This window comes from Phyllostomus discolor, chromosome 7 (genome assembly GCF_004126475.2).
Source record: "Phyllostomus discolor isolate MPI-MPIP mPhyDis1 chromosome 7, mPhyDis1.pri.v3, whole genome shotgun sequence".
Lineage (NCBI taxonomy): Eukaryota > Metazoa > Chordata > Mammalia > Chiroptera > Phyllostomidae > Phyllostomus > Phyllostomus discolor.
Genome location: NC_040909.2, coordinates 3,835,042 through 3,859,754, shown reverse-complemented (window position 1 = coordinate 3,859,754; position 24,713 = coordinate 3,835,042). Strand labels below are relative to the sequence as shown.

Genomic DNA, 24,713 nt, shown 5'->3' with positions numbered 1-24,713 from the left:
AACTGGGCTGCGAACAGAGTTTTGGGGTCTGATTATTTTTCACTGACGGTTACATAATAGACATTCTCCATGTTGATACATGGCTTTCGTTGTTCTCATTGGTGGCATAAAATTGCACGGGGTAATGCCTCATGCATTAGTATTTATTCCATGGTGATAGTTGGGTCACTGCCAGTATTTGTAGACCGTATTTTACTGATAGCTCTGTGGGTGGAACTTGTCCTCTGTTCCTTTGCAGAGAACCAATGTTTTGGGGGTTCGTGGTATCGACTTGCCGTATTGCTTGGGCGGGGACCAGCTAGGCCCACCCCACTGAGAAGCATGAGGCAACCCATTCTCGTATTCCTAACCGCCTGTACGCTGTTATTTAAATTTTCCTTTGTATCTGATGGGCCAAAGAAGGGGGTCTCATTGTAGCTTCAATCCGTCTTTCCTTGATGGTTAGAGAAGATGCTCATTTCCCCATTTGTCCCTTTTCTGGTCCTATTTCCTCTTCTGGGGAGGAGCTGATCCTATCCAGTGACACGTGCTTGTAACTTTCCCAGTGGGCTCTCCCACCGGCTCCCCAGGGCCTGCCCGGCCTGCTCACCCCCTGCTGCGATCCAAGGTCAACCTCTGCATCGTCCCGGACTGTCTCCAGTCCCCCTGCCAGCCAGCTGCCATGGGCGTGTTCTTCTTCCAGGCAGCTTTACGTGGTCCCTTCTAACCAGTGCTTAGTGCCACTTCCCCAGGCCAGATCCACATCCAGAAGGTGGGGAAGACAGCAGCCTCCAGCCTGCCCTGAGGATTGTCCCCTCAGCTATTTCATTGACTTTGCCCCCAATCTCTTCTCCTGGACCCGGCACGCCCTTGGGAAACATGCTCTGACCAGCTGGCCAATCCAGTCTCTCCTGACTGCCGGGAATTCTCTGTCATCTGTCTTCACCCACCTGCTACCTCTTCCGAGGGAATCCCGGGCTCTCGGTGCACTGGCCTCGTGGCTGCTTCCTGCCTCTCTCTGCTTCTGTCTGGGCCTTTGTTAGGGAGCCCCCTGCCAGAGCGCCCCCTTTGCTCCCGAGCCACGCTCAACCAGGCTCATCCTCCGAGGGCTCGCCTCCTCGGCCGAGCCTTCCTCGGTGCACTTGGCCTCCGTGGATCTCCCGGTGCACTTGGCCTCCCTGCCTCCGAAGGTCCACAGAGCCGACCGCCCACAGCGCTCTCTCCGTAGGAGGCCCCCTCTCCCCCATCCGACTTCACAACAAGTTGGGAAATAAAAATCCAGATGGGGGCTAAAGCATCGCCTCCTTCACTGATGAAGGCTCAGGGGAGCAAAGAGCTTAGTGTGAGGCCACATGGACCTGTGAACTGAGTCCAGAATCAGGCTGACAATGCCCCTCCCAACCCACCACCGAGTCTCACTTGCCCCGGGGGCGTGAGGCCCAGGGCGTCACAGCCAGTGGCCTGGAAGGGAACGTTAGGAGTGAGAAACCCAGACAGACATTCCTCGACAATCCGCTCCGCAGGGAGCAGTGCTGAGTCCCCCCTGGAATGCTTGTCTAGTCCCCTTCTGTGTGTTTTCTTGCTTTGGCTCCACCGCGGGCTCCTTAAGGTTAAGTGAGGTATTCACAGCTTTCTTAAACGCCCTTCCAGTGGGTGGAGAGGACTTGCACTCAGCAAGCCCCTCGCCCTGCGTGCACGCCCACCCGGGCCAAGCCCGCAGTTCCGTCCTGAGGGCCTCCGTTCTCTATGGAGGCTGGCCGGAGCAGATGGCCACCCTGGGGGGGAGCAGGGAGTGGGCACGGTAGTTCACTCAGGCCTCAGTCGGGAGGGTCACAGGCCTTTTCCTGAACGCAGGTTTTTATGGGGTGCAGGAGGGTATGGGGCACATCATGCTTGGTGCCCTTGTATGGGGTTGGCCAAAAAGTTCGTTTAGTTTTCTCCATACGATGGCTCTAGTAGTGTTTACCTGTCTTTAACTTCATTTGAAACAATTTTGTTAGATTGTGACAGCTGTCTTATCAGTGTACATGTAAACCCCCCCAAAATTGGTGAATTTTTGTGCAGCCATTTAAATATTAAAAATGGAAGGAAGTATGCAACTTTTTATGTATTATGCTTTACTATTTCAAGAAAGGTAAAAATGCAACTGACATGCAAAAAAAGATCTGTGCAGTGTGTGGAGAAGGTGCCGAGACTGATGGAACGTGTCAAAAGTGGTTCACGAAGTTTCCTGGCACTATTGACATTTTGGTCAAATAATTCTTTGCTGTGGGACTGTCTTATGCATTGGAAGATGTTTAGCAGCACCCCTGGCCTCTAACCACTAGAAGCCAATAACGGGAGATAGCCAACATACTCAAAATATCCAAATCAATAAAGTTATTGGTGAAAATGAAGAACGTATCTTTTATTTTGCCAAAAAAACTGAACGGGCTTTTGGCCAACCTGATACTGGGAATGAGGGGCGAGGGACACGAGTGATTGGAACGGCACCAGCAGGCTTTGCTTAACTCCCGGTGGTGCCAGGAGCCTCCGGCAGGCCTCTAGTGGACTCACCGATGAAGGATCAGCTCCTCAGCAGCCTGGGATGTGAGTGGTTTTTGTCCGGGCAGGGGATTCCATGAGGGGGCCGGGCCACAGACCCGCTGCTCCACGGGCTGCTGTCTCCTGGAGGAATCTGAGCCCTCACACAGCTCGGAGCCCGCCCGCCCGCCCGATAATGCCTGGATTCCAGGACTGTGGGCGCGCACACATCACTGCGCCACGTAGAGTTAGAAAAAGATCCCGCTAAAAATAACCACCGAGGAATATTTAATTTGATAGCAAGACTGTGACTAATGCATGAAACAGAGCGAGTCTGTGTGACAAGACAGTACAATAATGGGGAGAAATTCGTGTTTGACCTTTACACCGGAGCAAAATGAGGCAGAGCCAGGCCTTGGCGGCCGAAGACCCCGCGGCTCCAGGAAAACTGGCTAGGAGCAGGGGCTGCGGTGGTCACGGAGGAGAACCGGTGGCATGCTGTGGTTCTCAAGGAATCGCAAAAATAGCTCAGGGAAATCAATGCCTTTTCGTGCTGAACAAAGAGAAGGGGCTGGTGAGAAGCGGACACAGGAGGCCAGTGCAGCTGGGTGGGGTGACCCAATCAGCCCAGCTCCCCAAATGCAAGGAGACCCAGCATTTCTGGGGAGTGCTCCGAGTGGGAGGGCGGGGAGCGGGGCTCCAGTGTGCAATGTGTGTTTTCCCCGTGCCAGCTCTGTGCGGAGGGCCTCCCAGGCACCCTCCTCACAAGCATCCCTGGTGGCAGCTGTTGTTGTGATCCCCACGTGTCAGAAGACAAAACCACAGTCAGAGAGGTTAAGCCACTTGCGTGGGGTCGCCCAGCTGGGGAGTGTCCGGAGCTGGATAGGAAGCCAGAGACCTCAAGCTCTATTCGCTGTTGCCAGGTCACGAAAAGCTTGAGGAAGTCCAAGGGCTGGCAGTAGCCCAGACAGACAGGTTGAGGTTCCAGCAAGGGCCCCCTGGTATCGAGTTTTCATGAAGAATCGCCACGACTCCTGGCGTGACAGGTTTCCGGACCAAGATGACGTCTCTGATCGTTCCATAATTCATGACTTTGTGTTATAAATTCCGATCCATCCCCCTCAGTGCTGGCTGGAGAGCAAACTACTCCCCACTTTTTGGTGTTGCTCTTCCTCAGTGGTAGCAGAGCGAGGATGGTCCTGGACTCCCACGTCAGGGTCCTGCGTGTTCTGAGTGCGCATCTAAGGTAAAGACTTTGTTTTTGCATCCTCTACTGAATGTTTCCCAAGGAGGAACGTTCCTTGAGGAGGTGGTCCCTGATCAGACTCAGGGCCAGGTGTTTCTTGGCACGCTTGGTGCTACTCCTTCCCTAGACCCTTAACCTGGGCAGGGCTGTGGGTGACACGCAAGGTGCTGAGGTGGCAGTGGAAGCAGTAGGGCCCAGAACCCTCCAGGCTCTGGAGCGTTTGCTCCGTCAGGAGGAAAAGGCTCTCCCCCCACCCGCCCAGCCTGGGAGACGAGGGTGCAGCCTGTGCCTAGCTGTGCCATCTTGAGAATCCAGGAGGGACTGGCTCAAAGAGAGGGGAGGTCTGGAGTGCTCCTGGCCGAGCAGTGGTTCCGCACGGCCCTAGCTGGGTGCTTGCGGAACTGGGGAATGTGCAACGGTGCAGCCGCGCCCAGAGCTCAAGGGGATGGTCTTTCCTGGGATGTTCCCCCAGCAAGCCCGGGATGTGCTTGCAGGGCCTGGTCCCGGGGCCTGGGCTTGCTCCCGTCTCCCATCTCTGCTGCTGCCCCAGCACGTGGGCCTGCCCCCCAGTCCAGCCACATCTCTTCCCACCGTCCACTTACTTGCTCGCTCGCTCATCGCATCCTGGTCACACTGGCCTTTTCGCATCTCGGATTCGTCAGGCTCCCTTCTCACCAGAACTCCCTCCCCAAATGCTGCTCCCTCCGCCCAGGGCACTTCCTCTCCTTTACTTGGCTGATTCGTCTGCACCGTCAGGTTCCACTTGAAACATCGTTTCCTCCGAGAAGCCTTCCCTGACTTACCAAACTAGGTCAGGCCCCTTGGTGAATGCTGCCTTCGTACGCTATATTCTTCTGTCCTTGTACTTAGGTCTTTAATTAGAGATTCATTTGGGTGATAATTGGTTCAATGTCTCTTCCCTGCCACCCTGGTACCCCCAGCTAGACGGTAAACTCTGTGATAGGAAAGACTATGGACATTTTCTGCTCTGGACCTGGTCCATAATAAGGGTTCAATAAATACGTGGTGAATGATTGATTACAATTTTCCATACTTCAAGGTTAAAAGCGTGTGAAGTGGTGGGGACAATCTCTGTTCCCTTTCTAGCCCTGGGCCCAGAGCAACCCAGAGACAGGGTAGGTGGTGCTATGCAAAACAGGCTTTGTTCTGCACTTAACTCAAGTGAATTGGTGAAGGCATTGCAATTGGTTGCTTTTTATGTGTAGAGAAATTACCTCTGTCCTGAATTGCAATATCCATGCTATTTTGGGCTGTTTTTCTCTTTTGGGCCTATTTGTATTGGAGCAATAATTTCACTGTTTGGCCACGCAGAGGCCCAATTAATATTATAAATATGGTCCCATAAAATTCACTTCTTGACATTAGAACGTTTTGTTGCTAATTACCCTCCAAGGTTTTTAATTTCAATTTCTCCTTGGTGACTTCTTGCAGAAAGTCAAGGGCACAGTTATTCCCTCCAAAGAGAAAGGAGAACAAAGGAATGCCAAGTTTCTATCTCCTTGCCCTTCCTGTCAGGAGGATCTTGTCTTCTTCTTCTTCTTCTTTAAAGATTTTATTTATTTATTTTTTAGAGAGGGAAAGGAGGGAGATAGAGAGAGAGACAGAAACATCAATGTGTGGTTGCTGAGGGTCATGGCCTGCAACCCAGGCACGTACCCTGGCTGGGAATCGAACCTGCGACACTTTGGTTCGCAGCCTGCACTCAATCCACTGAGCTACGCCAGCCAGGGTCTTCTTCTTTTTAAAATTAAATCTATCTCCTCCCATTTTCCTAGACAGAAACAAACAACAAACCAACAAAAACTGCATTGGAACAAAGGTATACATTTCTGGGGAAAACTTACTCATTCAAGCAATGTTTACCGAGCACCTGCCGTGTGTCAGTTCCTGCGTGCTAGGCACCAAGGATGCCAACAGGAACCCGGCGTGGCAGTGACTCCGGGCAGCTCAGAGTCTCAAGTGGGCGGGGAGGACGCTTGGAGGAGCCTGTGGTGCATCCAGGTGCTCTTCACACTGGGGCTCCATGGCTTGGCCCATCCAGAAGGGCCGCTTTGGTCTCCAGAGGTTGAAGTCAGGGGAGCTCTGGTCATTTCTCATTTGAAAGATCCTGGCTAACTGCAAGGCATCTGCACTGTAGCATTTTGAATGGGTTGATAAAATAGGAACAGATGGCTCAAGTTTGTCATTTTAGGGAAAATCATGAAATATTGCACAGCTTAATCTGTCCCTTTTTCACACTCTTCCCTAGCCCCTCCCCACTGCAAAGATACTCAGATGCAAAAAAAAAAATTTAAAGGCAAACACTAACAATATCCTCTTAGCCACTTAGGTCTCTTCATGTGAAAGGACCAGGACATTGTCAGCCGTCTCCGGGCTAACCTACTCTGGTTGGACTTTGTTCCAATGTTGCCTCCTGAGGGTAGGATTCCTAAAAGTTGTTGCTTTGGGGGAGCCTCAGGAGTGGCGGTGAAGCGATACTGGTTTGGGTGTCTCTTCCCACAAAGAAAACTCACTCTGTAATGCTTTAGTAACCAGAGCAGACCCACGCCTAGGGGAACCCAGCAGGGCGGAGATGAGTCGCAGCCGCCTCCACACCCGCCCTGGACTGCACGTGGGCCTGAGCTCTAGCTGCAGGCAGCTCCCGATCCAGAGGGGGCAGGATGTCACCCCTGTCACCTGCACTTCACCTGGACCTGCCTCTGTCCCCATGGCATTTCTCTGAAGTTTTCCCACGATTCCTCTGGGACGGAGCGTCAGACAAGGTCAAGGGCGGGAGGACGGAAACAAGTGCTGCTCTGGCACCGAGGCCAGAGGCTCCCGGGAGAATGAGCAGCGTGTGTGTCGCTTGCCGACTGCTTGCCCGCTTCAGTAGCAAGAGCCTCCAGAATGCTCCGGAATAAACATCATCTCTGTGGCCACACATTGTTTTATGAGCTGAGTCATCAGACTGGCTGGCTCCTTAAATGCTGCTGATTCTCCAGGCAGCAGAGAACAAGGAGAGAAAAGTGTAGCTCTCAGCCAGCTTTGCAGGGGGGCCGGTCTCCTTTGCCAGAGGTGATGGGGGGTTTATCCTCACGGAGTTTGCTTATGTCAAAAAATTGTTGATTAACTGAAAAACCATTTAGCAGAAAAAGATGGTGCTCTCTGCATTAGGTACAAAATCTGTTTGGTTAGGGGCTGTTTTAAACGGCCACCAATCTGAAAGCATTTCCTGCTGAAAACTCGATGCCTTTCCCACTCATCAAGTTGCAATTTGTCATCTGAGGTCACGAGTTCAGCCCCAAGGTAATCGTGGCATGCCAGGTCAAGCGGCAAACTTTCTTGTTTCTTAAATTGCTCCACCGTGCTCATCTTTTATATGGCTCCCCAATAGGATGTCTCAATGAATTTTTAATTAAAGCCAATATGCTTATACCCAGGAAATTTACTCTAATTAACTCAAGTTTCTGAATTGCAGATTTACGACTGGCTGAAGCAAACTGCTCAGTTCTTTTTTCCCCAACCTGTGTCATTATTATGTTCTCGGGAAACGCACGGGCAGATCACTCACCCGAGGGCATACGGGAGCTGAATTCCCGTTAGGTGGCAGGACTGTTGGTCTCTGTGTGGGGTCAAACGAAATGAAGAGCAACCTTGGCCACTGAAGAAGGAAACAGATAGTTGTCCACGTGCGAGGTGGACACAGTTGATCTCTTGGAGGAGGGCGGGGCGGGGAAGTGCTACAGGAGAGGACATGATGGGGAAGCTTTCCCTGGAGAACGGGCCCGTGGGAGGTGAGGAGGATCCATGTTTCAAGAGAGGAGTGTACGGGCTGAAGGATACTGTTTGCAGAGGCCCAGACAGAGCCAGGAAATAGCCAACGCTTATATCTGGAGCTGGGATGACCCAGGGGACTTCTGGGAGAGCAGTTTCTGGGCGGTGACAGGGTCAGAAGGCAGGCCTTTGGGGACTGAGAGTCAAAGGAATCGCATTGAAATCAAGGGGTCTGGAGTGGATGATCCTCCTTCGAAGTCAAAGAGGAGGGAGAGAGAGGGAAGAGGGGCTGAGGGCACAGATGGGGTAGGTGTTCCCGGGGCCGCAGGGAACAGCAGTGGTGCAGCGGGTCCCTGGGGCTTCTGAGAAGGAGCAGACAGTGAACCTGGGTGGGTGGGTGGTGAGGACATAAGAAAGAGTGAGAGGAAAGGAGGGGAGGGCAGGGCGCCCAGGGAGCTGATGTTCAGAGACAAGCTGGAGGTCAGCTCGCATGCTGGGAGGGGTGCGTATGGGAGGGTGAGAGCCGGCCGAGAGCCTCACCCCACTCAGTGGACTGAGCACCTGAAGAAGCGCTCAGGGCAGACAGATGCCATGGGCACAGGAGAGCAGGTGCACAGTCCCGCTGAAGGCCGGCCCTCCACGACATGTGCCATGCTCAAGGAAACAACCTAAATTTAGCACAAACAGCAGGACCGTGGGAGCCTGGGACTGATCAGGTGCCCTCTGAGTTGAGGTGTGCAGTCACAGATTGGGACCGTCTTCATCTGGGGAAACGGCCATCTAAGATGGATTCGGACTAGGAACAAGAGAGGAAGTTTTGGGAAAACCTGTCCTTAGGCTCTGAGACTGTCATCACACACGTCAGCTAATGGAGTGAAACTCGAGGATGAAATAAGAGCTTTAAGGTTGTTCAGAAGGTCTGTGCAACTTGGTCCCACTTGCCGGGCAGCTTTGTGGGATGTGGCTTTGTTCCATGATACACATTCCATGGTAGCCATTGGGCACGAGGGTCTGTGTTCCTGGGTATCAGTTAGTTAGATAGACAAGGATATCTCCTTTATTATGTTCTTGGACTGACAGGAAAAAGTATCTGGCTATGGAGAAACCCGATCATTTACAGAAACATCCAGGGGCAGGAGTGAGCAGGCGTCACTGGCGGGAGGAGGAGTCTGTCGGTCAGGAGCTTGGAGACTGTGGCAGTCCAGTAGTCCCCCCTCATCCGTGGTTCCGCTTCCTGCAGTTTTAGGTATCTACCTTCTACCACAGTATGAAAATAGTAAATGGAAAATTCCAGAAATAAACAATTCATAAATTTTAAATTGCACGCTGCTCTGTGTAGTATGATGAAATTCCACCCAGGATGTGAATCATCCCTTTGTCCAGCATATTCATGCTGTAGACAGTATCCCCCTATTAGCTACTTAGTAGCTGCCTGGGTTATCAGATCTACTGTCCTGGTATCAGTACTGCAGTGCTTGTGTTCAAGTCACATTTATTTTATTTAATGACGGCCCCAAAGTGCAAGAGCAGTGATGCCGGAAATTTGGGTATGCCAAACAGAAGCCATCCAGTGCTTCCTTTAAGCAAAAATGTATGTAAGAATTGGAAAAACGTAGGGTTTGATACTATTTCCGGTTTCAGGCATCTACTGAGGGTCTTGGAATGTATCCCCCCATAAATAACAGGAATTATGGGGTGCCACTGTAAGGCAGGTGAGCACAGGCTAGCCTGGGAGGAGTAACCAATCATAAAGGGCATTGTGAAGGGAGAATCAACAAGATTTGTTGATTATCAAGATATTTTTGTATTTGTCTTGCTTCCCACTCAACAAGTGTGTGTCAGGTGCTAGGCTGGGTGCAGAGGGACCAGAAAATTGACTTTTACTTGGAGCTTGCCTTTTGGGAGCTGACCATCTTATGGGAGACACAGGGAGACACAGGACATAAATGCGCACACCTGGAAGCCCAGGCGAAAGAGTGAAAGATCCAGTCTGCGAGCTGCAGGATCAGGGAAGGTTTCCTGGAGGTGAGGCACTGAGCTGGGCTTTGCAGAGTCGGGGTCTCTTGAGGGTAACAGTGAGGAATGACACCAGGGTTTTGACTTTGTAGTGCCAGGGACAGAGATGGACGGGCCTGCTGGTATGAGGGCTGGGGACACCATGTGGTCCAGACAGCCTTGGAAAGGCTACGTCCTGCAGTTGTCCTGCAGTTGCCAGACGACACTGGTCTCTGATGACTTCTTGACCTAGTGTCACCAGGTGACATTTGTAGGTGTAACGACGAAATTGTAAGGGAAAGAAAGGAAAGATTTGGGACCGAGCCAGAAACCCAGAACGTCCTGCAAGGCAGAGGCCGGGAAGCAGCAGAGGCAGCGACAGGGCAGGAACCCCTGATCCCAAGGAGGAAGCGTTTCCATACTCAGATGGTGACTGTGACCGTTCAATCCCCAAACGTCGACCACACAGGCTAACTCAGCAAAACAAGGGCCTAGAAGGCCTCCCAGAGCCCCAAGAGCCAGGAGCCCGAGTGTGCCCCACCTGGGGCTCCCGTGGCTACCCTATCCCGGGGGGCCCTTTCCGGGGATGGAGCCTTGGCAACGCTGTGGGTGACCCTGGGATGGATGGATCTAAAAGCGGCATCATTCCCTGCCTCCTGGGCTCTGCCCTCCCCAGCGAGGGGGCCCGCGGCGAGCTCGACGTGCCTGGCGGGAGGCGGCGGACGGACGCGGAGGCCGCGGGGGGCTCCAGGGCTTCCCACCTGCCCAGACCCGCCTCCTCCATCCCCCGCTGCCTCCCGGGGCCCGGGGTCGGCCGAAGGGCCAGTCCGGACCTCCCCCGGGCCGCCCAATCGCCTCTCGCGGATTTCCCTCCGCTGGCGCGCGGCGGCGGCGGGTGGGCTCTCGCGCGGGCTCGGGCGGCGCGAGCCCGGGCCGCGCGAGCCCCCGCGCGCCGAGGTGTAAGTGGCGCATGCGCGGGCGGCCAGCGAGCCCGCCGAGGCGAGCCGAACCGCGGCGGCGCCGGCAGCGGAGCGGCGGGGCTGAGAGGAGCGAGCGGCGGCTCGGGACCGGCCGCGACGCGCAGGTGGCGAGCCCTCGGCCGCGCCGCCCGGGACCGGTGGGCCGCCCGCGGAGCCCGGCGGTCCGGACGTGGCGGCGGCGGCGGCGGCGGCGGCAGCGGCAGCATCCCGGGCGGCCTGCGAGGGATGCGCCGCCCACTGCCCCGCGCCGCCTGACCGCCCCCGCCTCGGCTCGCGGTGCGCCACAGCCGGGCCCGCGGCCGTCCCCGCCGCGCTGTCGTCCGGCCGCCGAGCCCGCGGGGCCGCGCCCGGCCCGGCCATGTGGACCCCCACGGAGGAGGAGAAATACGGCGTAGGTAGGTGAAGCCCCGGCCCGGCCGCGGCGGGGGTCCGGGGAGCGCGCCGGCGTTCTCGGCCCCGGGCCGGCCCCGCCTCGATTCGCGCCCGCGCGACCCCCGCCCGCCGGCCGCGCGGCCTGAGCGCGGGGTGGGGGCGGCGCGGGCGCGGGGCAGCGGGCGCGGGGGTGGGATCGGGCCTCGGGCGCGGGGAGGGCGGCAGGGGGCGCTGGCGGCGCGGGCGCGGCAGGTGCGGCGGGCGGGCGGGGTGGGCAGGGCAGGGCAGGGCCGGCGGCCGCCCGCGGTGGCCGGTGTGGGGCCCTGGTCCGTATTGTGGCCGAGAAGCCAGAGTCTGGGAATCTGTTTTCTCCGCTCCCCAACCTCAGTGTTAACGAGTTTCCGCACCTGGGTTGAGGAGCCCGGTGTTTATTTTTGGTCCGGAACATTACAAAAACATATTAAGAACGTTGACATTTTCCCTATTCAAAATTTTCGGACATTGGGCTTCAGAATGCTTCATCTGTTTTAATTTGTTTTGCCTTAAGTATTACAAATAACTACCTTACGATGGGAAGTGATTTTAGACATGTCTGGATGTTAAATATAGTGTGTATTATAGTCCCGGTTTTGCTAAAAAATGAACAAACCTGTTTTTATTTAACATAATGTTTTCATTTTAAATTGGGCATATAAATAATATTTATCTTTTTTATTGATGTTCGAATACAGTTGTTTCTATTTTCCCACCACAAACCTGTTTTTAGATGAGGCTGTTATTACTCTTTTTAAGAATTCTCCTTTTTAAATGTTACACGTGTTAAACTACAAAAGCTAAACACCTCTTATGCCGTTTAACACGTTTTAAAAGCGTATTAAATAATTTAAGGGATTGCATGTTTTACTTTTATGGTGTTGGTGTTTTGTGGCAATTACATGGCAGAGGAGCTCAGTCACATTGCATTATTGTAAGTCACCTGGCATCCTGTTCAGTTAGAAAGATTTGAGAGGCTGGCTGTGCAGTGTTTCACCCCCTAAGTTGTAATGGAAAAGTATAGATGGGTAATCTGTCTAAACACAGATTTTTGGTTCCCGTTTTCACTGCAGCTAAATCAAGATTTAGTTCGCAGTTCAGTACAAAACCACTTTTTAAACTGGCGGTGGTAACAGACGTTCAGGAACGCCATCAGGCGAGCTGTGTGAAAACGGGACTGGCTCAGATTTAAGGACCTGCAGTGAGATCTGTCCTGGTAGGAATTCTTGTTGTGAAAGGGAACTTTGCTGCGGAGTTTTAATGAGCTGTTCTGTGCTGGCGTAGTAACCAACGTGTGCTGGGGTGGAGGTGACAGGGGGAGCCCTGTGGGTCTGTCCTGAGCCGGGATCGGAAACGATGCCAAGAGGAGGCATTCCCCTCTGGGGACGTTCTATCCTTTCCCTTAGAGCTCTCCCTAAACCCTGAGTACATTGCGGGAAATGAAGAGTCGGTCTGTCTTCTCTGTAACTTGCTCTCAGAACAGGGTAACTATAATAATTAATAATTGATGGGAAAGTGGCCAACTCCAGTGGCACCTAATTTCTTTCATTTTGGGGGAGGAACCCTAGATTAGTGGAGCTGGCAGAGTTGTGAGTCTTGGCTTGTCTTTACTGGTGGTGTGGGCAAGTTATTGAACATCATTTTCTTTCTTTTTGAAAAAATTTATTGTGTTTTTTTTTTTTAGAGAAAGAGAGGAAGGGAGAGAGGAAAAAAACATCAATTTGTTGTTCCATTTATTGGTGCATTCATTGCTTGAGCTTCATATATGCCCTGGTCAGGGATTGAACCCACAACCTTGGAGTATCAGGATGATGCTCGAACCAACTGAGCTACCTGGCCAGGGCCAAACACCATTTTCTTAATGTGTAAAATGGGGATAATATTTACCTACTGGGTTGTGAAAATCCAATGAGGGTCTACCAGGTGCTCAATAAATGTTAATTTCTTCTTTTTCCCTTAGTACTTAGAGCAGTAATAACATAGGTGGCTATTTCCTCAGGTGTGTTCTAAGAAGGAGGCAGTGCAAGGTAATTAAGATTGGCATATGTGAATCTAAGTGTTCTAGGGTTTGGTATGCAAGTTATTGAGGAAGATGGAATGAAATTCTTGATTTCCTTGGAACTGTGGGTTTAGCTTTAGAAAAATTGTTACTTGCTGTGGAGGGGCATATCATGGACACAGGGAAGGACTTAAATGTGTATTAAATGAGAGTTATGCTGAAGACATTAGCGGCTGTGACTTAGTATAATTTAGCTACCTTTTCTAGAAGTCAAACAAGGCAACTCTCTTCTCTTGTCCCTTTCTTTTACTGTCCTTTCCTCAGCTATGGTCTGAAAGTTCTTGTACCAGTTGTTCAAAACTCAGGATACATTTTTTTTTTCTGTAAGCACGTTAGAGCTACATTCCTAGGCCTTTTCATAAAATCCAGTTCAATTTACTGGGTTGGCCAAAAAGTTGGTTTAGTTTTTTTTCTGTACTATGGCTCTAGTGGCGCTTAGTTAACTTCACTTGAAATCGTTTTAGTAGATTGTTGTGTCAGTGCACATTAAAAGAAACTTATTAAAATTGGTGAATTTTTGTGCAGCCATTTTAATACTCAAGATGGAAGAAAATATGCAACGTTTTCGGCATATTATGCTTTATTATATCAAGAAAAGTAAAAATGCAACTGAAACACAGTAAAAGATTTATGCAGTGTATTGTATAGAGACTGATGGAACATGTTGAAAGTGGTTTGCAAAGTTTCTTGGAACTGTTGACATTTTGGCCAAATAATTCTTTGCTGTGGGGCTGTCTGATGCGTTGGAAGGTGTTCAGCAGCACCCTGGCCTCTGCCCACTAGAAGCCAATAGCAAGAGAGAGCTGACATACTCAGGATATCCAAATCAATAAAGTTATTGGTGAAAATGAAAAAGGTGTCTTTTATGGAAAAAACTAAATGGACTTTTTGGCCAACCCAGTATAAGTTAGCTTAAATATTGTACATAAAATGAGAAAAATAGTTAACTAAAAGTGGCATGTTAGCTGTGTTCTTTCTTTCATTGCTGGCTTGACAATCTAACCATTATTGTTATTCCTATAAGAAAATGTTTTGAGTTTCAGCTTTGATTTTTATGATCGACTTGGAGCACAGATTTCTGTCTCCGCTCGCTGACCCATTACCCTTTGCAGCAAGGAGAGGACACTTGCATGCACTTGCCATTACCTGGAGGAGGTGCTGGCATGTTGGTGAGGGAGGAAGCCCTCGCTGCAGCAGTGCAAAGAGTTCCTTCCGTTGCACTGGTAAGGCTTGGCATTGGTGAGGTTTTTGAGGCGCGGTAGTAATGTCTCACTACCTTTTAATTTTTTTTATAGTTTAGACATTTTGTATAGGTTATGGCATTTTAAAATCACTTGATTTATTAATTTAGGACAAGCTGGTATCTAAGCCTTTCTTTCAGTGTGATGTTCTGTGGCTGCCTTTAGAAGGAGGGGAGGAAACTGCCCGTCTCGGAGGATCAGAAAAGCCAGCCGTTGTGCAGGGATCCTCGCTTCTGCTGCACCGCACCGATTCCCGGAGCTGTGCTGATGTTGTCTCGTGGTACAGATGCAGAAACCGGGTCTCGGAGGCTGTCAGCCCCTTTTTGCCCTTCAACCATGGACTGTTCCCCCTAGGTTTCTTCTTGGCAGTGGGCAGTATTCTGTGACACGCTCGACTCTCTCACTCTTTTCTAGTTTTACAAGGGGCTGCTCTTTACTGAACGCTTCACTCCATATTCTGACTCCTTATGTCTCTCTTCCTCCTAGATATTGTCGGCTTTCCTTTCTGTGGCTGTGAGTGCTTGGAAAGCCTTGCGTCCTTCCGTCTTTTATTTTACCTTTCTAAGAAGCCTCTTGTTCTAAAGTACATTAGGTGAAAAACCTCCAGCTATTTTTGTCTAACATCTTTTCGTATATTGATTGCACCATACCACCAAATATGGAAACCAGAGACCGAGAGGATACTTTCCCTATTCTCTAACTGCAGCAGCAGATACTAGCAACGAATAAAACTGTTGTAATGAAGCTTCTAAAGCAGGACTGCAGTAAAGCTTTGAATGTGTACGTGTGAGTTTGGCTTCTTAGCAGTGGAAGCTGCTTCAGAAGGTCATCTTGTTTATTCTGCTTCATGGGGTGCATTTTTAAGTAATTCAGGGCATTTCTTGCTTATTCTTTCCTAATCACCGATAAGTAGACCTTGAAAATTGTTTCATATTACCAACCAGAATGCATTATATTTTAGCTTTGTAATGTCATATTTATTTATTCTAATTTAAAAAGCAATACGTATTTTCTGTTTTACTTTTACCTGATTTCCTTTTGCTTTATTTTCTTCAGATTGGGGGTGGGGTGGGGAGGAACCCAACGCTGTGTGTTTTTTTCTTTTTTTAAAAGCCTTGAGTCTTTAAAAGAAATTCAGATTATATAGTTTCTGTGGGACCTGAAAGAACCAGTGTTCACGAAGTCTTTTGGTAAATGGGCTACAACTCAGTGAAATATGGTGAGAGTATTGCATGGTTACTTGCTCCATGAGGCCCCCAGCCTTTGAAGCCCCTGAAAGGGCCTCCTACCTCTCAGAGGCAAAGACATCCACTGGGGGTAGAGAGATGTCCTATATCCAGGACTTACTTTTGTTCTACACGTGAGGATGCGCTCGATGTGTGGTGATGCAGTGTTTACAGGGAGCTTCCACAGCATGACTGTCCTCCAGCCTTTACCGTAATGTCACCACCCCCCTCTTTTTTAAACGGGTGAGAAGAAAACTTGAGCTGAGGGAAGTTAAGTGACTGTGATCTAAGATACTCAAGCCAGTGTGTCCTGAGTTGAGATTTGAATTTAGGGATTCTGAGCCAGTTTCTTTTATTACATGGTGTGCCCCTTGAAAGGAGTTTTTCAGTAGTGTATGTCTCTGGTTCAAAAGATAAGGCATTCTCCACAGAGTTTTCAATAAACTGGATAGTTATCATTAAGGAATTTTACTTCTTTTTTAAAAATTTAAAAGTATTTTGTTTTAATAAGTTTATTTTTTATTGTATTTTTCTGTTACCATTTATCCCCCTTTCGCCCTCATGCACCACCATCCACCCCCCTCCCTCCACAAGGAATTTTAGTCCTGTATTAAACATTTTTATAAACCTGCATAGGCATTTAGTGTTGTAATTCTGAATGTAATGATTTGTATTGATAATGAGTACAGATTTAGGTCGTGGCATGTCAGAAGGCAGGTACTTAAGCAGCCTTGAGAAATACGCTAGGCACTGTTGCCCTGTTTTAAAGACATTGTTGGTGGGGAGGACAGGAGTCGAATTTAGCAATCATTTGTTGAGTGCCGTCCCAGACCAGGAGGTCTTTGTTTCAGCCTGTCATTCCATAAAGCAGACAGGAAACCATCAACTGGAAGTTACGAACATTTTAACAGAGAAGGCAGTATGCAACCGTATTCTACAGACTGTTCAAACATTGTCGTTCATTTTATCATGCAGTGTCTTAAGAGAATGTGCTGTGGAAACATTAAGTTAAATGGTAAACATGAGACCATTTTACCAGCATTTTCAGGCACACTCTGAAGCTCGACAGTCTCAGAAGAGGGTCAATGAGGTTGAAAGTACTTTATATTCATACCACATTTTTACAGTGGTGCTGAATTTTAATTTTAATAGTTTGTATTTTTATTCTTTTAAAAATTTTTGTGTCTTTATTCTTTATTATAAAGACATCTCATTCGATCTGAAATTATTCCCAATGCGTAAGCATTATTGGATATGCTATATTAACGTTTTCAATCCAATGTTATGCTTTTACTGTAATGAACAAATGTGTTCATGATTATGCTCTCAAGACTTTGGCATAAACCCTCCTGACACATTTTCTGTGGAAAAGCAAGATCTTTTTCACATAAAGGCTCTGGGAACTTAAAAAATTTTATAAATACATTACCAAATTATTTCAGCTGTGGCCCAGGTACTTGCAATTGATTTGCTATGTCACCTTTAGGATTCTCTAGTAAAGATAATTACTATGTTGGGAAATGCCATTCAGAAGCTTCCTGTTTTCCTGCTCATCTACAATGGAATATCATCCCAGCATCCTGCTTCCATCTGTTTCTCTCTCAAAAATTCATTCATGAGCTCTTGCTGATTGATGAGTGAGAACCAAAATTAATGGAAGAATTAGTGTATGATAAATGCAGAATTTTACACCGTAGACTTAGTATCATGCCTTAAACATATGTGCATGTGGCCTCCATTTGAGTACATTTAGCTACAGTGCCCTCATCGCTTTTTGGGACAGTGAGTCTTACAGCTGTGATGAGAACATTCTTCCTTACTGAGTAGAACAGACTCCCTGTCATTTTGTGTAAGTTTCTGTTCTGTGTCTGCATGTAAGTAATTTGATCATAGCCGTTTAGTGATTCATACAATTTTAGAATTGTAGGGGGATCTTCGAGGTAAAGTTTAATGCCCCAGAACTAAGTAGCACATTGTGTGCCTACCAGCCAAAGTCAAATTATCTTGTGTCACCAGATATTTGGCCCCCTTTACCCTTTACTAATCCCCATCCCCTTCTCTCTTGTCTGAGTCTGTGAGTTTCAGTTTTATGTTCCATATATGATTAAAATCCTATGGTTCTTAGCTTGTTCTGGATGCTTTATTTTGCTTAGCATAATAGTCTTGAGGTCCATCCATGTTGTTGCAGATGGTAGTGTTTCATCTTTTCCTATGGCTGAGCAGTATTCCACAGCATGTGTGGGCCACATTTTCTGTATCCTGTCCGCCATCCAAGGACACGTTGGTTGTTTCCATATCTTGGCCATCGTGAATGATGCTGCAGTGAACATAGGGCTGCATGTATCTTTGTGAATACATGTTTTTGAGGTTTTTCAGTAGCTCTATTCTTAATTTTTTGAGGAATCACCATACTGTTTTCCATGGTGACTGCACCCGTTTACATTCCCACCAGCAGTGAGTGAGGGTCCCCTTCTCTCCACAGCCTCTCCAGCACTTGTGGTTGCCTGTCTTGTTGGTAATGGCCATTCTAACAAGTATGAGGTAGTACCTCATTGTAGTTTTTCTTTTAAACTCTCACCTGAGGATATGTTTATTGGTTTTAGAGAAAGAGGAAGGGGGAAGGAGAGAGACATTGATGTGAGAAGAAACATGGATTAGTTGCCTCCCATATGTAGCCCAACTGGGGATCGAACCTGCAGTTTTTTGGTATACAGGATGATGCTCCAATAAACCGAGCAACCCAGCCAGGGCTCACTGTAGTTTCGATTTGCATTTCCCTAATAGCTAGTGAAGTTGAACATCTTTTCATGTATCTGTTGGCCACTTGTTTCTCTTCTTGGGAGAGCTGTCTGTTCAGATCCTCTGCCTATTTTTTAATTGGGTTGTTTGGTATTGAGCTTATGAGTTCTTTATATATTTTGGATGTTAACCCCTTTTTGGAGCTGTTGTTTGCAAATATCTCCCATTCAGTTCATTGCCTTTTTGGTTTGTCAGCAGTTACTTTTGCTGTGCAGAAGTTTTTTAGGTTGATGTAGCCCCATTCATTTATTTTTGCCTTTACTTCCCTTGTCTTGGGGTCAAATTCATAAAGTGTTCTCTAAGACCAAGGTTCATAAGTTTAGTACCTGTGTTTTCTTCTGTAATTTATTGTTTCAGGTCTTATATTTAGGTCTTCATTCCATTTTGAGTTAATTTTTGTGCATGTGGACAAACCGTAATCTAGTTTCATTCTTTTGCATGTGGCTTTCCAGTTTTCCCAGCACGATTTATTGAAGAGGCTTTCTTTTTTCCACTACCGTGTTTTTGGTTCTTTTGTCAAAAATTATTTGTCCATATACATGTTTTATTTCTGGGCTTTCAGTTCTGTTCCATTGGTCTGTGTGTGTGTTTTTCTGCAAATACCATGCTGTTTTGATTGTTGTAGCTCTGTAGTATAATTTGAAGTCAGATGGGTGATACCTTTGGCTTCATTCTTTTTTTCACAGAATTGCTTTGGCCATTTGGGGTCTTTTTTGGTTCCATACAAATCTGATGACTTTTTTTGTTTTATTTCTTTAAAAAATTGTGGTTTTGATGGGGATTACATTAAATTTGTATATCGCTTTGGGTGATATGGCCATTTAAAAAACCTTGATTCTTTCAATCTGTGTACATGGAATATATTTTCATTTCATTGTGTCTTTTTCAGTCTCTTAATAATGCTTTGTAGTTTTCAGTATATAGGTCCTTCACATCCTTTGTTACGTTTATTCCCAGGTATTTTATTCTTTTTGTTCCAATTGCAAAAGGAATTTTTTTTAAATTTCTTTTTCTGGAGTTTCATTGTTACTATATAGGAAAGCAGTGGATTTTTGTATATGGATTTTGTACCCTGCAACTTTACTGTATTTGTTTACTGTTTTTAATAGTTCTTTTTGGTGGAGTCTTTAGGGTTTTCTATATATAGAATCATGTCATCTGCAAAAGGTGACACTTTTACTTCTTCACTCCCACTTGGGATGCCTTTTATTTTTCTCCCTTGCCTGATTGTTCTGACTGGGACTTCCAGAACTGTGTTGAGTAAGGGTGGTGCGAGTGCACGTCTTTGTCTTGTTCCTGATCTTGGAAAGCTCTCAGTTTTCCACCGTTGGGTATGATGCTAGCTGAGGGTGTGTTATCTATGGCCTTTATGAGGTTGAGGTACTTTCCTTCTGTACCTGTTTTATTGATTAGTGTGTTAATCATAAATGGATGTTGTATCTAATCAAAGGCTTTTCTCAGTATCTGTTGATAAGATTATAGGATTTTTGTCCATTGTTTTGTTAATATGATATATCACACTGATTTGCATATGTTGAACCATCCTGTGCCACTGGAATGAACCCTACTTGATTGTGGTGTATTTTTTAAATGTATTGTTGTATTCAATTATTAGTACTTCAAGTAAGATTTTTGCATCTATGTTCATCAGAGATACTGCTCTGTAGTTTTCTTTTGTGTGTGTATGTTACCCTTGCCAAGTTTTGGGATCAGGATTATGGTGGCCTTATAAAAGAGGGGGAGTATATTTGGCTTACCTCTGTTGGTCTTAAGTTGGGGAGGGCACTAGATGTGTCTGGCTTACCAGTATAACCTCTGAAGTTTTTTTCAAGCTTGAGTTTTTGATCTCACATAGTACTACCTTTTTTTGAACCTTTATCTATACAATTGATAAACCTGTCTTTTCCAAGTGGCTGATAAAAATGTTGAAAAGTATCAGAAAAAAATTTATTATTTAGACTAGTTTCCAGTGTATAAACAAGTAGATTCAGCTGTGTGTGTGTGTGTGTGTGTGTGTGTGTGTGTTTAAAGAATGCTATGTCTTGTTCTGAATGCAAATTATCTGGATGACTTGATGAAGATTTCATGACAGTGGCAGCTAGGCTACCTTTGTGAACCTGGTAGTTTTGGGGTTAACCTGGGCTGCTGGCCAGACTGTGGTCTATAGCCAAGGAGGAAGGATGCTTCTGAGTGGTCTGTGTGGCCTTACTTTAAGTGAGGGGAGTAACAAAGAAATTTTAGCATCAAAAAGATTAAGTCTATTTTCATCTTCATGTACTGGAGGGAGGGTGGCACCAAACTTTTTCTGAGTTTTGTTGCTGATATCCTCCTCATATTCCCTGCACTGGGGTGTGCTGGACAGCTCACCCTGTTCCAGACAGGCCTAGAACTTCCTACCTTTGTTGGCTCGCTCAGGTCGCTAGAGTATGCCAGGCGTGCAGTGACTACCTTTCTCTGCCTGGGGAATGCCAGCTTAAACATCTCAGATGTCATCTCTTTCGATGCCTTCTCCAGTCTGCGGTATGTTAATAAGCGCTGCTTCCTACACCTGCCGCAGCTGGGCCAACGTCTAGTTTGGCACTTGTCCTTTTAGATCATGCTTAATTGCATCTCTTTGCCTCAGGGGATTGAGCTTCCCCAGGACCTGGAACTTCGTCTTCAGGTTTGTGACCCTAGGACCTATCACATAGTGAGTAATCAGTAAATGCTTAATTAGGAATCCAACGTAGTGAAGAGTTTTATTTTGCTCTGCTAATCCTAATAGTATTTTAAAAGGCATGCTGTACATCTAATAGTATTTGGTGGTTAGAAACTTGTGACATCGTGAACACACTTTTTTTCCCCTTGGCTTTCCTCTTTCTTAAGACCGTTAGGAAGGTTTATTGCTGAGTTCAGGTGACCTATTTTGGGTGGGTGCCTCAGGAATCCAATGTGAATCCGTCTCACCTGGTGTTCCAGTTACCTCAGCAGTGATTCAGAAGTCTTGCAGCAGGTGATAGAGATGCAATTTGAACTTACCCCAACAGGACGTCTTTCATTTGACATCTTCGGGGAAGCTGTGTTTTGGATGAGTTGACTTTTCCAGGGAGCTCAAGGTAAACCTTTAGAAGCACCAAGAAAAAATTCTTTTTTTTGTTCTTGGAATTTTTCTAAAATATAATTTATTGTATTGTTTCCTGTATTGTGAATTCAATATATTAAATACATTTGCACTTTTTCTTTTTTTGTGTAACATTTTCTTTCTGATTACATAATATACAGATTCATTGTAGAAATGTTGGTAAATATAGAAAAATACTTAAAAAGTAATAAATTGTATTTTATTTTTGTTACTCAGACATAACCCCTCCCAACATATATATTTCCAGTCTTTTTTCTGTATGTACATTTAAGTCGGCATTTAGTAAATGTAGGACCATACCATATATATTGTCCTACAATCTTTTATTTTAAATCTTTTATACTGTGGACATTTTCTTATGTCTGGAATGTTCATTGTTTTAATGACTGCTGTTCTATAATATGGATGTACTGTAATTTACCTAATCTACTTCTGAGCAGTTAGTTGTTTGAAATTCATTGTTACCAGGACAGAGGGTACTTGTTTTATTGCACCCTTGTCAGCATAGGGCATTACTTCCTCCACATGTTTGGATTTTCTAAAAATTCAAAATTGATACATACTGCAGAGAAATAAATCCCCAAGCATTATAGAGATAAAGTGTCCCCCCTGCCAGTTCAACTTTTTGGGCATCAGTTGTTTAACTGAACCCTCCGATGCTTGATACCGTTAAAACAAACAAGTAATTATGATGCTAATACAGCAATACTTGTTTGCTTCCTCACTGAAATCCCTTGGAAAATCACTCCTTCCAGTTAGTGGTTCTTCTGTTTGTTCCTGTTCTTCTTTTACTGTGATGCTCTCGGAATTTTGGGGACTCTGACTCATTGTCAGTGTATTCTTCCTGTCTCCACATTTCTTTTCTCTGTAGCTATCGGTACTTCAGCTATCATCCTTTTCTTTTTCCCATTTGCCAGCCACTCACTTGTGTTTGCTCCTCTCTTCAGCCACACATTTATAAGCTAGACCTCAGCTGAACTTGTTCCAGGGAAACTGGATAATCATTTGTGTGAAAAATGAAAGTGGCTCCTTTCCTTTCCTTTGAAGTGAGATTCAGTGCCTTTATGATAGACCTAGTCCTGTTAAAAGAACTTAACTGACTCATGGTCAAGGCTTGGCTCTGTAGGAATGCCTGTTTGGGAACAAAGGCCGTGTTCTGGGAGTGACAGAGCCCGCCACAGAGTTGTTCTGTGCAGAGGGCAGTGTCCTTTCCAGGTGGGTGCACACAGACATGACATCTGGCACTGTTGCAGCCATCTTGCGGTCCCGAGGAAAGCCGGGAAGGAGGGGGTTTTGTTTTACTTTTTGGTATGGGAAAGGGAAGAAACACTTAGGGGTGCATATAGCATTACAGATATTCTTTTGAAAAGAAAATCTTTTGATATGTTTAGATATAATGAAATATTTAAGTTCTAATGAGACAGTTTTATAGGACTGTAGGTACTGATACTGTGGTTGTTCCACAAAACACTTGTTTTTATTCATTTGCTGTCTCAGATTTCTATGTTGGATATGTAGAGTAACCTGTTTTAATTGGTTAATTTTTCACCTCAATATTTAAAAATTGTTTATTTTATATACATTTTATGTACATTTTACCATAAATGACTGTCCTTTCCCTTGGACAGTCATTCCCATGGGAATGTACTTAGCACCTTTGTTTGAAAATCATTTGACCATATATGTGAGTGCTTATTTCTGAGTTCTCTTTTCTGTTCCATTGGTGTATATGTCTGGCTTTATGCCATTATTACTCTGTTTTGATTATTGTAGCTTTGTAGTAGGTTTTGAAGTTAGGAAGTTTGAGTCCTCCAAATTTGTTTGACATATTTTATGTACATTTTATGCATTTTAAGTGTACAATTCAGTGGCACTAACTACATTCAGATTGTTGTATAAGCATCACTACTATTTATTTCCAGAATATTTTTTTCATCCCACTCTTTACTGCTCCTTCCAGCTCCTGGTAACCTCTGTCTTGCACACTATCTCCATGAATTTGACTATTCTGTATACTTCTTATAAATGGAACCATACAACATTTGTCCTTTTCTTTCTGGCTTATGTTACTGAGTATGGTGTTTTCAAGGCTGATCCATGTTGTAGCGCATATCAGAATTTAATTTATTTTTGTGAGTGCATAATATTCCATCATATATGTGTATCACATTTATTTAGCCATTCATCTTTTGATGTACACTTGAGTTGTTTCTACCTTTTAACTCTTGTGAATAAAGTTGCTATGAATATCTGTTTGTGTCTGTATTTTCAATCTCTTGGGTATATATCACAATATCTAGGATTGGACTCGTATTTTCAGATCCTTTGGGTATATACCTAGGAATAGAATGATCATATGGTAATTTTATGTCTAGTTTTTTTTTTTGAGTAACTGCCATACTGCTTTCCATCATGCCTGTACCATTTTGTGTTCCCACCAGCAATGCACAAGAATTTCAATTTTTCTACATCTTTGCCAATACTTAGTTTCTGTTTTAAAAAATGTGTTTATAATAGCCATCCAAATGGATGTGAAGTAGTATCTTGTTCTGGTTTGACTTGCTTTCCCTAATAATTAGTGGTATTGAGCATTTTTTCATGTAGTTATTTGCCATTTGTATGTCTTCTTTGGAGAAATGTTTATTTAAGTATTTTACCCATTTTTAATAGACATTTTTCCTCATTAAGTTGTGTTGAGTAGTTCTTAATATATTCTGGATGTTAATCCCTAAAAATACATGGTTTTCAAGTGTTTCCTTCCATTTCATGGTTTGCCTTTTCACTTCATTGTAGTGTTCTTTGATATCTAAAAGTTTTTAATTTTGATGAAGTCTCATTTATAGTAGTCTCGCTCTGATCCTTGGGGGGTGTGCTCCAAGACAACTAGTGGATGCCTGAAACCACCGTTAGTACCAGATCCTATGTACACTATTTTTTTTTTTCCTGTACATACTTTTTCATTTAAAGGAAGCACTTTGTGCATTATGCCAGCATCACCACTCTTGCACTTTGGGGCCATTGTTAAGTAAAATAAGGGTTACTTGAACAGAACCACTGCAGCACTGTGACAGCTGATCTGATAACTGAGAGGGCTGCTGAGTGACTACAGGTGGGTAGCACATGCCACGTGGGGACACTGGACAAAAGGATGACTCACCTTTTGGGTGGGATAGAGTGGGATGGTGTGAGATTTCATCACGCTACTTAGAATGGCTTATAGTTTAAAACTTGAATTGTTAATTCTGGAATTTTTCATTTAGTATTTTTGGATCATGGTTGGTGGTGGGTAACTGAAACCATGGAAAGGGAAGCCACAGATAAGGAGGCGCTACTGTGTTTATGTTTTCTTTCGTTGCCTGTGATTT

General features: G+C 46.1%; 1 protein-coding gene across 6 annotated transcripts in view; it reads left to right on the top strand.

Annotated features, from left to right (window-relative positions):
* The first annotated feature begins 10,520 nt into the window (after positions 1–10,520).
* The window catches only part of DOCK3 (dedicator of cytokinesis 3), a 268,621-nt gene continuing 254,428 nt past the window's right edge, over positions 10,521–24,713 (top strand). For all 6 annotated transcript variants that reach the window (XM_036030272.1, XM_036030271.1, XM_036030269.1 and 3 more), the window contains exon 1: positions 10,521–10,892. In XM_036030272.1, coding sequence (XP_035886165.1) covers positions 10,856–10,892 — 37 coding nt within the window. In that variant the 5' untranslated portion in view covers positions 10,521–10,855. The remainder of the gene's footprint in view (positions 10,893–24,713) is intronic.